The following is a 16,515-nucleotide window of genomic DNA, read 5'->3' as shown; positions in this document are numbered from 1 at the left end:
TATGTTATGATTTTCTATGGGACTTTATGCCGAATATATAGGTCATATTGTGTGTTATCTTAATAAAATTACATCAATAAATTGCGAGAGTGTAAAATGTTCGGTTGGACCTGAACTTAGCCTTTCCTTATTTTTTACAAATTGTTTTGGGCTATCGACACAAGCTTATACAATTGAACAATAACAAAAACATTTTAACAAAGCAACAATGACAACCTTCAAAATATTATTATTTTGTTTTCTCTTTTTATATTTTTCTTTTCAACTCGAATAAAATTCTCTTATTGATATCTTTCTCGCAATTTTTCCATATTTACTCACTTTCTAATCTTTTTCTGGCCTTCCACGAATATTTCAAGACTAAAATTAGCCAGATCGGTTTGAACTTCAACAACCAATAACTTCCCGATTTTAGAAAATTTTTAATTTTCTTCGCGAATGGTTAAAAAAATTTAGATGTGGACCACCCTTAACATTTAGGAGGATGAAAAATAGATGTTGTCCGATTCTCCACCCTAGCCGATATGCACGCTAAGAATCACGAAAATCGGTCGAGCGGTTTCAGAGGAGTTCAATAACGTACACCGTGACACGAGAATTTTATATATTAGATTTACATCGTTTTTAATTTGTAATCTACATAACAGATAGTGGACGAGATTGCCAAACAAGGCGTAAAACTGTCATCCGAAAATATGGTGAACGTAGATAGACCTATACACTGTCTATATGCTGATCTAGACAGAAACTTGGTACAAAAGTTCAAAGCGCGATGGAAGAATATGTCGGGATGCAAAACCGCAAAAGTTATGTGCAAGGCGGTAGATAAGAAGTACACGAAATTTCTATTGGCGCTCGATAGAAGCAAATGTAGGTATATGGTCGGCATACTCACTGGTCACTGTCTTGTGGCGGCGCACGCCTACAAGATGGGGCTGATAGATCGTGAAGACTGCAGGAAATGTCAAGAGCAAGGCACCAGAGAGACAATGGAGCACCTCTTATGTGAATGTCCTGCATTATCAAGACAACGGCTTCAGCATTTGGGCAGCGCATACTACGTTAATCTGGAAGAGATTTCGTTGGTAACGCCACAAAGCCTTTTGAAATTCGCAACAAACGATGGCATCCTAAAGGATGACTACTCCTCATTAACCAAGTGACGGCACTCCATCTGGTTTCACAAAGGACCAAAACTGGTCTATGTGTGGCTTTGTAGCCTGCCAAAGTAACCTAACCTAACCTACATAACTGCACCAACCAGATCAGATTTGGACTAGTGGGATCCATGTGGAAAGTAGAAGGATTATGTTCACACTCCTGTGCCAGCGATAGGACGGTAAGATCGAAAACATAAAAAAACTCTAAAAATGATTTGGGAAGACCTTAAAATGAGGTCAATCGAAATAGCTTCAATGAGTTTTCCCTGTTCTCAGACCTCAAGATGATGGTCACTGCCATGGATCTCACTTGAGATTACTCAAAAGACCAATCGTACTACTGTAATAGTTTTGAATAGTTTCAAGATTAAGATGATCTGATCGATTTTTCCAAAAATGAGCAATACGAGCCTTTCAGCCCAAATCTAATATAATAAATATTTGCAATAATTTATGTAAATATTTAACTATAAAATGAAATATTTATTAATAAAATTTAACAAAAGTTTCTACAAAAACTTAGTAGTATGAGTTCAACAGTAAATTAAGGTAGGGTATAAAAGTAATTTATAATTAAGTACCAATACATACGTATGTATATAAATAAAATATGTAAATATGTTTAGTCATATTCAATATTGCTCTCGGCTTTGACTTTGTTCTCGCGCATGCAATTCTTTATGCGATCCCGCAACACCTTCGCACCTTTTATATTCACATCTTCATATGAGGGTAACAAAGCTTTCATACGCACCATCCAAGCTTGAAGTTTCGGGAAGCTAAGGGAACGAGAATATAGAGAATTTGAAGTGCTAATTATGCGCATTGCGTTCGGAGTCTCTCTTACCGATTCTTATCCACTGGTATGAGCATGTCGAGCGTAACTAGCGTCGTGTTGATGGAGACATCGGCAATGGTGAGTGTTGCGCTGTTTCCAAAGAAGTTACTCTGACCAAGGAAGGCCTCCAGAAAGGTATATGCATTGTCGCAGAGATCTAGAGTTATCTTGTTGAAATCACCTTCGCCTCCGTATATATTGCGTCGCTATAATCGAAGTGATTCACAAATAAAAGAATTAGTGAAATGACATATGTATGTTGTCGTGGTGATTATTATAAATACTTGCGCAAACATACTTTTTTTGAAATTTATGTAAACAAACGAATCAATTTTAAATATTGGTTTTGCTAATAAAATGAAAGATTTGCACTTATTTGGTTTAGTACAGTGGTTCTCAAACATTTTATACACCTGCGAACTCTATTTTTTGCATGTGAATTAAAATTGTATTTATCTAACGGTTGATCGAAAAGGGCTAACTACTTAATACTAAATATTGTAGAAATTTATAAATGTACTTACCACCATATCCTTGATTACTTGAAAAAGTACGCCATTTTCGAAATGAAGTATGTGATCGACGCGTGCTCTTTTCTTTAAATCTTTGGGGTACATATCATCGTTCTTGCCATATTTAGATACCATGTAGGCCATAATCGCATGGCTGTATATATATGTAAGTATATATAAAAAAATATTTAAAGAAAATAAATTATATATAATACAATAATAAAATTTATAAAAAATAATGAATTTCAGTTGAATATGAATTTTGTTGAAATTTAGTTTAATGCGTATTAATATACGGTAAGAAAGTTGGGGAGACCCACGTATGATTGAACTGATGTTAACAAAAATATTTTCAAAACAAAGTTTTCTCACAGAAGCAGTTGAGGGGATAATTCAAAAATCTTTTCTCAAAATTATTTTCGAATATAACTTCGAAATTTCAGTACAGTTGAGTTGAAAAAGGCATATCAGTCTCAAACTATTATTCAAATATAATCGTTGGTCCCCTATTACTCACTGTTGTTAAAAAAAAATAATGGGAGTTTTAAAATTTCCAGTAGTCCAATTGATTTTTTATTAAAAATCTAGTTTGCGAAGTGTTTCGATATTTGATAAATATTTTTTCAAAAAAGAAATTTCCCGTTATTTTTTGAACACACCTCGCATAAGTTATTAAATTTAAAACACAACATTCGAGTCTCGAACAAGTGGGTCAAAATAACACAAAATTTGGAAATTGAGTAAAAATAACTTAAGCCTTTTTAACGTTAAGCCACTCTGTCGCACTTGTGTGTAAAAATAATGTTTTTTTTTATTTTGTAAAGGTATTATGCCAAAAAGCTAAATAATATGGATTTGAAATTTGAAAATTATAAACAAACATGTTGATCTGTATACAATGAATCACATAAGTTTTTATATATAACTGCACGGCCAGGCAATGACCTAAACAAATTCAAAAAAAAAATATAAATTTTTTTAAAGAGTTTTCGATTTTTCGCTACAACAACAGCGTTTTTTGTTTTCGTGCATATGGCGCAGTACGGATTTTTACATACAATTTGAAAAAAGTAGACCAGATCCAGGGGAGCACTGACCAACGAAAAATATTTCACATTTATTTATATGCGCAGATTAATGTAAATATATATATGTAGATACGTACTTACATATGTGTGCTTATGCAAGTGAATATGTAGATATATATAAATACATGCTTGCATATATAAAAAAATATACGTGCTTTTGTACATATTTTAAAGTCTTTACCTGTCAATAAAGGCCTCATTGTCCTCCTCCACAAACACCGGTATTTGATGCTGCGGATTTAGCTACAAAAAATTTATGAAACAAAATATAATCGTTACACAATAAATGTCCACTTCTTCATGTCCGCAACTTACCGCCAGAAACTCCGGCGTGAGATGCTGTTTCGCCGCAAAATCCACTAACCTTTTAGGAATAAATTATGTATTATTAAAACACACACACACTGCACTAAACTTATAACATTTTACTTTGCAAAGTAACTCACTTTAAATCCAAATCGAGCCCAAGTAATTCGGCTGTTAGCATACAAGCTCGCGCCGGTGGGCTGAATAGTGAATAATACAATTTTGGTTTGGACATCGCGCACTTTGTTTTGATTTGCTTTGCTTTGAAGTTGGTTCGCAGCACTTTCTAGATACAATTAAGTCTAATCGAAATGTTTGTCTTTATTTATACCACTTCAGCGGGCGGACTAGCAGCAATTGCTAGCCGAATGGAAAAAACAGCTGTTATCGCCTTTAGTGTTGTTGTTGTTGTTGTGGCCACAAAAATAAATCGCGAAGAAGATACAGCTGAAAGAACAACAAGCCCATACATACATTCTAATTATGTATAATCGCTTGCATGTGTGTGTGTGCGTTTATGTATGGAAACGTGGTGATTTTATTTAGAAAACAGTTTGCCAGCCACTGTGGTGCTTACGTGATGCTTTCTGACACATACGTAAGAATGGAACTGTTAATTTGCAAATACATAGCACATATACGTTAAATTAATGAAATATGCAATATATTTAAAACAATACCTACTAATCGAGAATATTCAAGAAATATGTTTTTCTAAGAAGTATAAAATTGCAGCTTTAGTGATAAAGAATTAATGTTTTCAGCATATAACCACGAGACATTTCATTTATAAAAAAAATTACTTTACAATAATACGTATTAAAATTTCTTAAATATCTTTCTTGTATACTGGGGCGTATGAGTAATTTTTTAGTGAGTTTCACAAGAAGTTCCTATCGTTTCTGTGAGGGCGAGACACTAAAATTTAATATAGTATATTTTTTGTTATTGCGCCTAACCTGCAAAAGAGACGACTATAGTATTTACAGTAATGCAAATACAAATTGATTAAAAATACAAAAATTGTGTGTGCATTTTTTTGTCCTCAGTAGTCAAGAAAATGTAGCTGAATAAAAATTTTGGAGGATAATGAAGTAATCACCGAGCCTGAGGCCTATTTTCAAGCACATACATATGTACGTGGTATGTTCAAAAATTAACGGGAATTGTAAAATTTAAAGTTTCACGGGTTTGGAGAGCAGAATTGTCAAATGTCAATTGTTTTCAGCTGTATTCATTGTTTACTTTGTCTGTAGCAACCGTAAAGGTTAGACATGGTTTTATGAGCTTGGTGATTTTCGTTTGTTAAAAGCTCTCGTTGCTTGGCCGTGAAGTGTGACTTTTTATACTCTCGCAACAAAGTTGCTACGAGAGTATAATAGTTTTGTTCACATAACGGTTGTTTGTAACACCTAAAACTAGACGACTTAGATATAGAGTCATATATACCAAAGTGATCAGGGCGACGAGGCGAGTCAAAATCCGGATGTCTGTCCGTCCGTCCGTCTGTTAATCTGTGCAAGCTGAAACTTGAGTAAAAATTAAGATATCTTGACGAAACTTGGTACAAATATTCCTTCGAACCGAGACAGGGTTGTTTTGGAAGATGGACGAAATCGGTCCACTGCCACGTTCACAAAAGGGCGAAAACCGAAAACACATAAAATGTCATAACTAAGCCACAAATAAAGCTACGGAAATAAAATGCAAAGGATCGCACTAGGAAGGGCTTATTTGGATGTAATTTTTTTGGGGAAGGGGGCGGAGCCACTCCCCGAAATAGGTTTATGCAAAAGAAATTTTGCAGAAGAAATGGCAGAAAGAAGCTATACACAGATTTTTTTACAAAATGTAAAATGGGCGTGGCGTCGCCCACTTATGGGTCAAAAACCATATCTCAGGAACTAATCGACCAATTTCAATGAAATTCGGTTTATAATATCTTCCTAGCTTCCCAATGATATGTTGTGAAAGTAGTCCAAATCGGATCACAACCACACCTACTTGCCATATCGGAACAGAACTTTGGAAACATACTGCATTTAAAGAGTGGCATCGCCATACGTTTTCAAGACCCTATATATCGAATATGGGGACCTCAGTGGTTTTAACACATTTTTTTACCGAAAATATAGGTAAGTCTCTCTGATATTTAGACGAAATTCAGAAGAAATATGTTTCTTCTAATAATATGTCGCCGTGCGAAAAATGAGTGAAATCGGGTCATAACTTCCGCTATCTCCCATATATTTTATTTTAGGGTTTTCAAACTTTCAATGGACTTATACGATATATATGTCAAATTGTGTATTATATAATATAAATAAAGTTAAATAAATAAATTGCGAGAGTATAAAATGTTCGATGACACCCGGACTTAGCCCTTCCTTACTTGTTTCTATTTTCCCTCCTTTTACAAGCATACGAGAATTCGCTGCAAGCTCCTATGTCCTCCTGTCTCAATATGATAGAGACTTACTTACTTGATTTTTTTGGGACTTTACAACAAAGACCTTTTACAAAATATTTGAAAAACTGTGATTATACTAAAAAAGTGGCACTATAACCTATAAACCATAAAATCATAAACTCAGTCATGAATGGCGGGTGGAATATTTGTTTTCGCTCACATTTGTCCTGCCTTACTTGATGATAGCGCACCATTTCCTGAAGTTAATTAATTATTTACTAAATATTCATTAATGTAAATACATACAGACAGATATATACACATGTATTCGTTGTAATATTACTAAACACCGCAATGGCTTCACAAACGCCACCGAACTTCAATGGGCGCGCGCTCTTCAACACGCCGCTGCTGGCTCTTAAGAAAGAGCCAAACTTTTATGTATCATATCCACATTTTACTTCAATTTACTTTGTAGCGCTTTGTGTTTTACTGCTGAATGCTAATTGTTGTAGCAATTCGGAGCGCGTTGCGATCGCCCACCGACCGACGCGAGCGTTATCAAACGTCCACCAACGATGGAGCGTTCAGTCGCACACCCGTAGGCTGGCTGGCCACAGCTCCACCAGCAGCAGCAGCAAGTGGAATCGTAAAGAAATCGTGTCATCAAAACGCTTAAACGTCAACTATGTCAGCGCGTCCGATATTGTACTATGCGCTATTCAGTCCGCCCGCCAGAGCCGCATTGCTCACATCCAAATTAATCGGATTGAATGTGGAATTGAAGTGAGTGTGACGAGCAAAATAATAATAAATAAATAAACATGTGAATAAAAACAACGCGCGCGTAAAACTACAAAATTTGTATAGAGCATATATGATTATATATATTATATACATACTTACATATATATGTATATATAGAAGTGTATATATGTATCTATGTCGTGTAAATTTGTTTGTGTGCGTGCAGTGCTATCGAATATTTTGAATCGAGTGTTTTATTCGCCACTTTACATTACTTTTTCATGGTCAAAGTCAATAAAGGGCGTACCCCGTATGCATAAATAAAAAAGTGGACCAAATCGAGGAGAATGTTTGGAAATTGAAAGTGTTTTCACAAATATTCGATTTTATAACATAATATAGGGCTTCAGACCAAAAGCCATATGACGAACGTGTCAACTTATAATGCTATTCACACCGTGAGAGTGAGTGAGAGAGAGAGAGCGAGTAAATTTCAAATGCGTATAGTCGAAATCAGCCTTATGCTCTTATCCAAAATACTTCGTTATCGCCAGAAGTGATTGTATGCGAGTGTGTTTGTATGTGTTCGTTTTAATTTACAATGGCTACACGCGCGCATTGAGTGCGACCTACACACACACACATGCACGTATAATTATAAAAATAACTGACTTGAACGTCATAATATGCCTGACTGCCGATCTGATTGGAATAGTACGAGAGCTTATATCATATATACATATGTATGTATGTATGTATGAAGAGTGTGAGAGAAAATTGTCTAATCAGTGAGTGCGCATACCCGGCAGTCAATTCTAGCGGAGAGTAGACAAAGAACACTTAGAGTTTTTATTACTTTATGCGCGAAAGGCACTAAATCATAATAATAAACTTTGCATAATTGTATCCATTAGAGATTTCGTTGAAGTATTGCCTTATCAGTAGTATTGTTATGACGCTGTTGTTCAAGTTTATATTATATAATAAAGCAGCTAGCGCAATAAATCGTTGAAAATGTTGTTGCGTTATATTTATTTGATACAATTTTAGTTTTGCTTTGGACAAGCAAAGATTTGTTGAGATATGCCTCAAGATTTTGGGTGCAGATCTAGATTGGCTTTTAAGTTTCATGTCGTGAATGCTCCTTTATTCTTTTGTTCGATACACTTTCCTATATAATTAGAGTATAAAACGGCGAAAAGAGTGCTGAAAACACACATTCCATGCCGAGAATTGACAAATCAGCTGTTTTACTAAATTGTGTGATTTGACATTTACTTGTAATTTCGAGCGTAACTTATTTGTTTCTTAAATGTTTTTAAACTGTATATATCTATATATCTCTCTTGAGTAGTTTATGCAATATGATAATTTTTTTAATTTTCACTATTTAATTATTTTCGCTCTGGGATGTAAACAGAAAACAGCAGTTACAATAATTTTACTAATTCTTACGCTCTCAACGAGTTCGCTCTTGACAAGTCCTCTAACTCTTGTTAATATATAACAACTAGTAGTAGTTGAGAAACGGGTCTTGTGTCCAAAATTTGGAACGTAAATATTTTCCAAAACTCAGTGTGTGTAAAAGGCATATAATTTGTATCAATACATTTTGAATATGCATTTTTTCAAATATTATTTAATACAAGTTGACAGTGTTTAATTTGATTAAGTCAAGAGGTGAAATATTTCCATAAGAAGATGGAAGAGATTATTATTACGCAGGGGAACAATATAGTATTCTTCTAATGTTTATTCCCTGACTATGTAAAATTTAAAAAAATCGATATTTTTACTACAAACCGAAAATAAACCGATTAATGATGATTTTGATTCAAAATCGCCTGCAGGCATCTTGAAAAGAAAAAATAATCAAAAATTTATTTTCCACTCTAGAAAGATTCAATAAAGTTGTGTTAAAGTTTAAAAACAATAAAATTATTATATTAACTATAAAAATATTTTAAACAAGTAAGGAAGGGCTAAGTTCGGTGTAACCGAACATTTTATACTCTCGCAATTTATTGATGTAATTTTATAAACACAATTCGACCCATATATTCGGTATAAAGTTCAATAAAATAACGAAAATCATCATAAATAGTATATGGGGACTGAGGTAATTCCTAAACCGATTTCACTCGTTTTCACCACCAGGATACAATGTATCGAAGACTATACGCTCACTTAATTTAATATTGCTTATAATTGGGTATATGGGATCTGGGAGAAGTTATGACCCGATTTTTACCATTTCAGGTACAGAGAGAAACTGTTATAAGAAAAAAATTCAAAGGGAATGAAATACATAAAAATATCTGAGGGATTTACCTATATTTTCGGTGAAAAATTACCCTTAGGCACTGAGTTGTTCATGTTCGATATCAGGGGCCTTGAAAAGTCATGGTTCGATTGTGACAATTTTTCCACAAGTGATGTCACAGCTCAAATACAGTATTTGTGTAATGTTTTATTCCGCTATCTTCATTTGTTCTTAATGTATATATGTATTATAAAGTGAACGAATCAAAAGAATTCAAAATTGAGTTATATGGGAAGGACGTAGTTGTGAACCGATTTCGCCCGTGTTATCAGGGTATCAATAAAGTGTTATATACCGAATTTCATTGAAATCGGTCGAATAGTTCTTGAGATATGGTTTTTGACCCATAAGTGGGCGCCGCCATGGCCATTTTCCATTTTGTAAAAAAATCTCAGTGCAGCTTCCTTCTGCCATTTCTTATGTAAAATTTGGTGTTTCTAACGTTTCTCGTTAGTGAGTTAACGCACTTTTAGTCAATTTCAACCTAACCTTTGTATGGGAGGTGGGCGTGGTTATTATCCGATTTCTTTCATTTTTGGACTGTATGAGGAAACGGCTAGCTTTATTGGTTTGCGAGTTATATACAAAAAACCTATTTGGGGGTGGGGTCACGCCCACTTTTCAAAAACAATTCCATCCAAATGTGCCCCTCCCTAATGCGATCCTATGTTCCAAATTTTATTTTCATAACTTTATTTATGGCTTAGTTAAAGCTCTTTATGTGTTTTTGGTTACGCCATTTTGTGGGCGTGGCAGTGGTCCGATTCTTCCCATCTTCGAACTTAACCTTCTTATGGTGCCAAGGAACATGTGTTCCAAGTTTCATTAAGATATCTCAATTTGCACGGAAGAACAGACAGACATCCGGATTTGAACTTTACTCGTCACCCTGATCACTTTGGTATATATAACCTTATATCTAACTCGTTTAGTTTTAGGACTTACAAACAACCGTTATGTGGACAAAACTATAATACTCTCTTAGCAACTTTTGTTGCGAGAGTATAAAGATACAATTTCAATTTTGATTTTTCAAACTCAATATTAAAGAAAATTAAAAAAATATATATATATATTGGGTTTAGAATCGACACAATTCTTTGGAAACGAAATTAAATTATACTAAAGAATTTTAAATATATTATTTTCCTAAATTAACTAATTATTTTATATTTACTCTTTAAATCTATTTAGAATACAGAACAGGAGTGAAATGAAAACATTCTCATCACTATCAACTCGGCTGCATTCCTCAAATTATTTGTAAAAGAAATATTTTCTGCCGAAAAATTAAATATGTAATAATAATAAATATAACTGTGCATATATATATATATACGTTTATTATATATACAGAGGTAATCCAAATTTTTTACACATCGGACGTTTTTTTACATGTTTCACACAAAAAGCATTCGCTTGTTGTTGTTGTTGTCGCAGGGTAAAAAAATGCTATGTTGTTGTAAACCTTGATCTATTCCTGAGCGAATGAAGTTTGGCAAGAATAGCTAGGATTATGGCGGAGATATAAGTAAATGAACTGAAGACTCGCAGTAGTCAAAAGTATTTACACACGGCGATTTAGCCTTTTTCCTTGGATTTGGTTTAAGCAAGAGTAGTAATTGGATTCTATTAAATTCATAACATTTTATGTTCTAATTTTTATGAGGCATATCAATATTTTTTTGTTTACTTGTGAATATTAAGATTTATTAGAAACATTTGTTTCGGAATAATCGATCTTCTCGCTGGGTATATTCACAATGTAAATACATATATTCATACTCACTTATAGAAATGCTTACATATGTATGTATGAAATATATTAAAGCGCCAAAACTCAGCAGTAAATGAGCGTATTGAGTGAAGCAGTCGAACAGGTGTTGTAAAATACCCAGTACAATCAAATACAGTTAGTCGAAAATATATATTGACCAAGTGCTTTTAGTACGCAACTACTTACAGCGCTCTTTTAGTTTTAACAAGTAAGAAACTGATAAGTTTTGTGGCACACATGTGCAATTATCTCGTAAATAATAATTCTTTGATTATCGTCAGTTAGAAGATAAAAAATCAATTGAGTCTCTTCGAAATGTAGAAAGATCATTTTAATAAGGTTCAAACGTTTAAGAACGTCAATTTACTTTTATTTCAGCTACTTACTTATTTATAGTATATACATAATGTAATAAAAAATAGTCTTAAACAAACACTTGAGTTCGGAAAAGACAATTTTGTATCGCTGATAAATATTACTATTATATATGGACATATGTATATTTCCCATGAAAATATAATAAAATTTATTTTGTTGTCCGAATTGTCACAAATACAAGTTTTTAAAGCACTTTCTTATGTATAGGCATATCAATCAGTTATACTGCCGCTGACATACATCCTATATACATGCCTTTATCACAATAATTAGAGTGATATTCATTTTGCGATAACAAAATTCTACATCTTGCTTTTCTACACAAAGTACTCGTATGAACATGAAAGATATCGACTGACATTTTGAAATGTTATTCCTTGCTTTAAATATTATTTTTAAAATAATGTCATATAAAAGTATTTACATTTTTTATACTCACGAATATTTTCCTCATTTTATGTTTGCTTTGCATTCTACATACAGTGCCGGACAAACAAATAAGAACAGTTCTCGTTAAGAAAAAAAATCGTAAAAAAATGTCTACTCTAACCAATGAAAATTTCAAACACTGCGTGTTATTTTAGGTCTAATCAGTAGATTTAGAATCATATTGGGAGAGGACAAAAAAATAAGAACACTGCAATAATTAATAAATATTAATAAAACGGAAGGTAAAATTTTAAATATTTTATTGAATAGATATTGATTTTTAGCACCGCTAGGAAAATTTTTAGCATTGTATTCACTGGCGTCTCACAAGTAGCCTGGTATATGGAATACCATGATTCTAGGATGTTTCTTCGCAAATCTTCCTTGTTTTTTTTACTTGACACTTTCAATCTTTCTTTTAACAATTCTCTCGATTGGACAGCTTCGTTATCTATTTCAGTTTCATTATTTTTCTTCATTTTTATTTAAATGATCTCGCTTTGGCATTTAAATATTATTTAAATATTGTCATATGTAACTATGGTTACGTTTTTCTATCAGCTGATTTCCAATATTTTTTCCATTGTGACTATGCTTTTGTAAATATGCTTTTATTCTTTCTAACATTCATGCCTTTTAATTTTTTTAATTTTTTGTATGTCAATTTTGAATAATGGTGAAAACCGGAAAATTTAAGTACAAAGTTAAATAAAATTTAAAATTAAAATTAAATAGAACTTCATTTTCAATGAAAAAGTTTGGTGAAACCGGCTGTTAATCTATTATTATGCTAAGCGTTTGTTCATCTCTATTAATGCTAAGCAATACAAATAACAAATATATTTTTAGTACTATACCGCAAACAACCGATTTGATCATCTGTCCACTTGCAAAAGCTTTACAATTTAGCTGCGGAGTTGCAAAACATATCTTCTTTTGTGCATGATATACCGCTTTATATTCAAAAAAAAAAAAAGATTAACGAAAACAATAGTTAAATGTTCTTAGTTTTTTGTCCGACACTGTATGTATAAGCACCACTGGGGCGTATGAGTAACCTTTATTGTTTGTTATTCATCCTTTAAAGCCAATAAAAGTTAATCATACGCCTAAGTGGTACATTCACTTTGTTGTTGTTTGTTTTATGGAAATCTAAATATAGTTGAACTTCCTTAACTCGAAGTTCATCATAACTCGAACTCTTGAATTGGCAATATAAATCAAATCTCATAGAAATTTCGTTCCATAAATCGAACTTTTCTACCAGGGCATTATACAAAATTTAAAATTTTACTGTCGAGGTATTGCTATATCATAGCAATAGTAAATTGCATGCGAAGTAAATAACTAAAAGTGTGTATAAATCTATGTTCTACTGATTTTTGAATATTTATATGTTTTAATAAAAACTTCAATAACTCGAAGTATTTTTAACTCAAAATTTTTTGGGGAAATTCAACTGTTTATAACAAGATTAATAAGTTATCTTGAAGTATACCCGAGTTCAAAATGCTGAAGTGCGCATTATATTATTATTCTCTGAAACGTAATGATCGAAACTGTCTTTACACAATAGAAGGGACTTTACTGGGACTGGTAAATCGAATTTATTAAATCTTGTTTTTTATTGTTATACATTATCACTGAGGTCTTCACATTCGATATCCGGGGAGTTGAAAAATTGTATGCCCAAAATCGACAATTTTTTAAACGAGCGATATCTTCAATGGTGCTTGATTTGAACGAAACAGATGAAATTCAAAATTGTGTTATATGAAAATTAGTCGTGGTTGTAAACCGATTTCACCCATTTTTAAACCGTAACTCAGGGAATTAAAAAAGGTATTGGTCGAGTATTGGTTTTTGAGATAAGGTTTTTGACGCAAGAGTGAGCGAAGTCCATTTTTAATTACTTATAGTACCAAAGGGAAATGTGTGCAGTAAGTTTAGTTTATATAGCTTTGGTGGTTTTGGAGATATATACATAAAACATATTAAGGATCGGGGCTATGCCCACTTTCTAAACAAATTTCCATCTAAATATGCCCCTTCCTGGTGTGATCCTCGACATCAAATTTGGCTTCACAGCTTTATGTATGGCTTAGTTATTATGTACCACCATCATCAAGATATCTCAATTTTTAATTAAGTTATCGCTTGCGCGAATGGACGGACAGACAGATATCTGGAATTCATCTCGTCTCGTCATCATTATATCTATATATATACATATCTCTCTATATATGTATATCTCTATTAGTTTTCTGTCTTACAACCAACCGACAGATGATCAAAGCTACTATCAAAGCTTTACAACATGTTGTCAGAGTTTAAAAAGGAGATATAAGCGATCTGAATGATCTTTCCACCAGCAGTCAGATGACATCGACCTCTAATGTTGCTGTTTGGAAATTCGGGAATAACTATCAAAGAGAGTTATTTATTTGAATTGATGTCAGTTGTTTAGCAAACCTTGTTTCGGTCCCAAGTGCATTTTACTACCTACAACTTGTTCTCTCGTATTTTGTCTTTTTTTCACTTGTTTACTTGGACTAATCTTCCCAATCTTTTTGGGTTTTTTTTATATTTAGTTTTTTTCCACAGCAGATACTGATAGTAAATTTGCATTTTAAAATTAACTTTCACCGGTAAAAGCTTTGTGAGTGAAGGAGTTAAAAGGTTAATAAAGTTTTGCCTCTTAAAAAAGGAAACGAAAATTTTTGGAGTGGCAAGTTAGCATATAAATCATCAGGAAAATGTGTGCTAAATTATTTTATTTTCTCAGCTTTTCATGAAAAATCAGTAAAAATTAGTATTATTTAATATTTTAAATTTCATCCTCCGCAGAGCTATCAACTATGCCGCGCAGGAGCATCACAGCGATTGGTTCCTAAAGGTAAATCCCAGACACACTGTACCGGTGCTGGTCGACAAGGGTGTGCCGTTGTGTGACAGTCATGCCATCATTACTTATATGGTCAATCAGTATGGACAGAATCATCACGATCATCTATATCCGAAAGACTTCTTAAAGCGCGCCATAGTCGACGAGCGTTTGTACTATGAGGACGGCGTACTGTTTCAAGTGATCAAAGATTTTGTGGTATGTAGAAATTTATCGCCAGACCCTTTTTATGTTTATTAATTATATTATATTGATTTTCTATGTCAACATTTAGGCGCGCATCATGCACGGTGGCGATATTGAGTATCACCGCAAAAGCATCGAGTTGTCGCATAATGCCTACAGTTTCCTTGAAGGATTCCTGTCGCGCAGCAGTTACGTAGCCGGCGAACAGTTGAGTTTGGCGGATATCTCCATTAATACCACACTGATTACGTTGCACAAATTGGTGAGCGTAGAGGAGCGACGGTAAGTTAATCAGGTTATCAGTTGTATATATAATCCTTACATAAACTTATCTTTGATGCAAATGTTTTAGTTATCCGAAGATTTGCGCTTGGATGCAGCGCATGCGTGGTGAATTACCCGAATACGAAGAGATTAATGAGCAAGGCGCACAACAGTTATATTTACGCTTTCAGAATGCTTTGGAGGAGAATATGACGAAGCATACGTAACCAGACGTTCAGTTTTGTACTAGCAATGTCCTTGTAAATACACACCTGTGGGAAGTTGATTATTGTTTTGTGTTATACCTTTTTTAATTAATAGACAAAATAACCAATTGAATATATATAAGAGAATTTGTATTATTTTAATATACTGCGAAAAACAATTCGAATTCGGTATGAATAGAAAAATACTAGGCTATCAGTATTCCTTATATATTTTCAGAAGGGTTTCTGCTGCTACAGAAACTATAGACAAGCAGCCGGTTCGAGAATGTTGTGGTTGTTGTTATAACAATTATCCTGACCACGATTGAAACGATACGCCTAAATCTACTTGTCAACGAGGTCATCTAATGGGTGGCTCAAAAACCGAGCTGTTTCGACAAAGATATGCTTAGTATCGTGCGGGGGTTCGGGGTACATATATTCAGTATGTCGGGGTCCAGTCTGGATAAGTAGAAGTTTAACCAGCCAAGTGAAACATGCTCACACCATTATACCACTGCCACCATGTTTCATGGTTCTTTACCTTGATGTTGTTGGAGTTGCTCGTTGTACGATATCAATAATATGACAGAGTTGCCCGAAGACGCCAATTTATTCCTTTTCTGTACAACAATGACTGTTGTTATACTCTCCCAACAAATGTTGCTAAAGAGAGTATTATAGTTTTGAACCATAGGAAGGTTGTTTTCAAAAATGAGCAAAATCTGACCACTGCCACGCCCACAAAATGGCGAAAACCGAAAACACATAAAGTACCATAACTAAGCCATAAATATAGCTATGGAAATAAAATTTGGTATGAAGGATCGTACTATGAAGGGGCATATTTGGATGAAATTTTTTTGGGGAAGTGGGCGTGGCCCCGCCCCCTACTAAGTTTTTTGTACATATCTCGCAAACCAATAGAGCTATATTAACCAAACTTTCTGCAGTAGTTTTTTTTAGCCACTTCCTAATACAGTTAA

General features: G+C 33.6%; 2 protein-coding genes across 2 annotated transcripts; one reads left to right on the top strand and one right to left on the bottom strand.

Annotated features, from left to right (window-relative positions):
* Window positions 1–1,622: 1,622 nt before the first annotated feature.
* Window positions 1,623–4,274, bottom strand: LOC105209828 (glutathione S-transferase 1). Its single transcript, XM_011180451.3, has 6 exons — window positions 4,045–4,274; window positions 3,914–3,962; window positions 3,780–3,841; window positions 2,523–2,664; window positions 2,008–2,204; window positions 1,623–1,939 (listed from the first exon to the last, which is right to left on the bottom strand). Exons 1-6 carry the CDS (start codon window positions 4,137–4,139, stop codon window positions 1,783–1,785), a joined length of 702 nt encoding a protein of 233 aa, XP_011178753.2. The 5' UTR covers window positions 4,140–4,274; the 3' UTR covers window positions 1,623–1,782.
* Window positions 4,275–6,875: 2,601 nt separating this feature from the next.
* On the top strand, window positions 6,876–15,676 carry LOC105209823 (glutathione S-transferase D7). Its single transcript, XM_011180443.3, has 4 exons — window positions 6,876–7,100; window positions 14,816–15,071; window positions 15,148–15,341; window positions 15,412–15,676. The coding sequence occupies exons 1-4, from the start codon at window positions 7,003–7,005 to the stop codon at window positions 15,548–15,550; spliced, it is 687 nt and encodes a 228-aa protein (XP_011178745.1). The 5' UTR covers window positions 6,876–7,002; the 3' UTR covers window positions 15,551–15,676.
* The last annotated feature ends 839 nt before the right edge of the window (window positions 15,677–16,515 follow it).

Source organism: Zeugodacus cucurbitae, chromosome 6 (assembly GCF_028554725.1).
Source record: "Zeugodacus cucurbitae isolate PBARC_wt_2022May chromosome 6, idZeuCucr1.2, whole genome shotgun sequence".
Classification (NCBI taxonomy): Eukaryota; Metazoa; Arthropoda; class Insecta; order Diptera; family Tephritidae; genus Zeugodacus; species Zeugodacus cucurbitae.
This window is presented reverse-complemented; position numbering and strand designations above follow the sequence as displayed.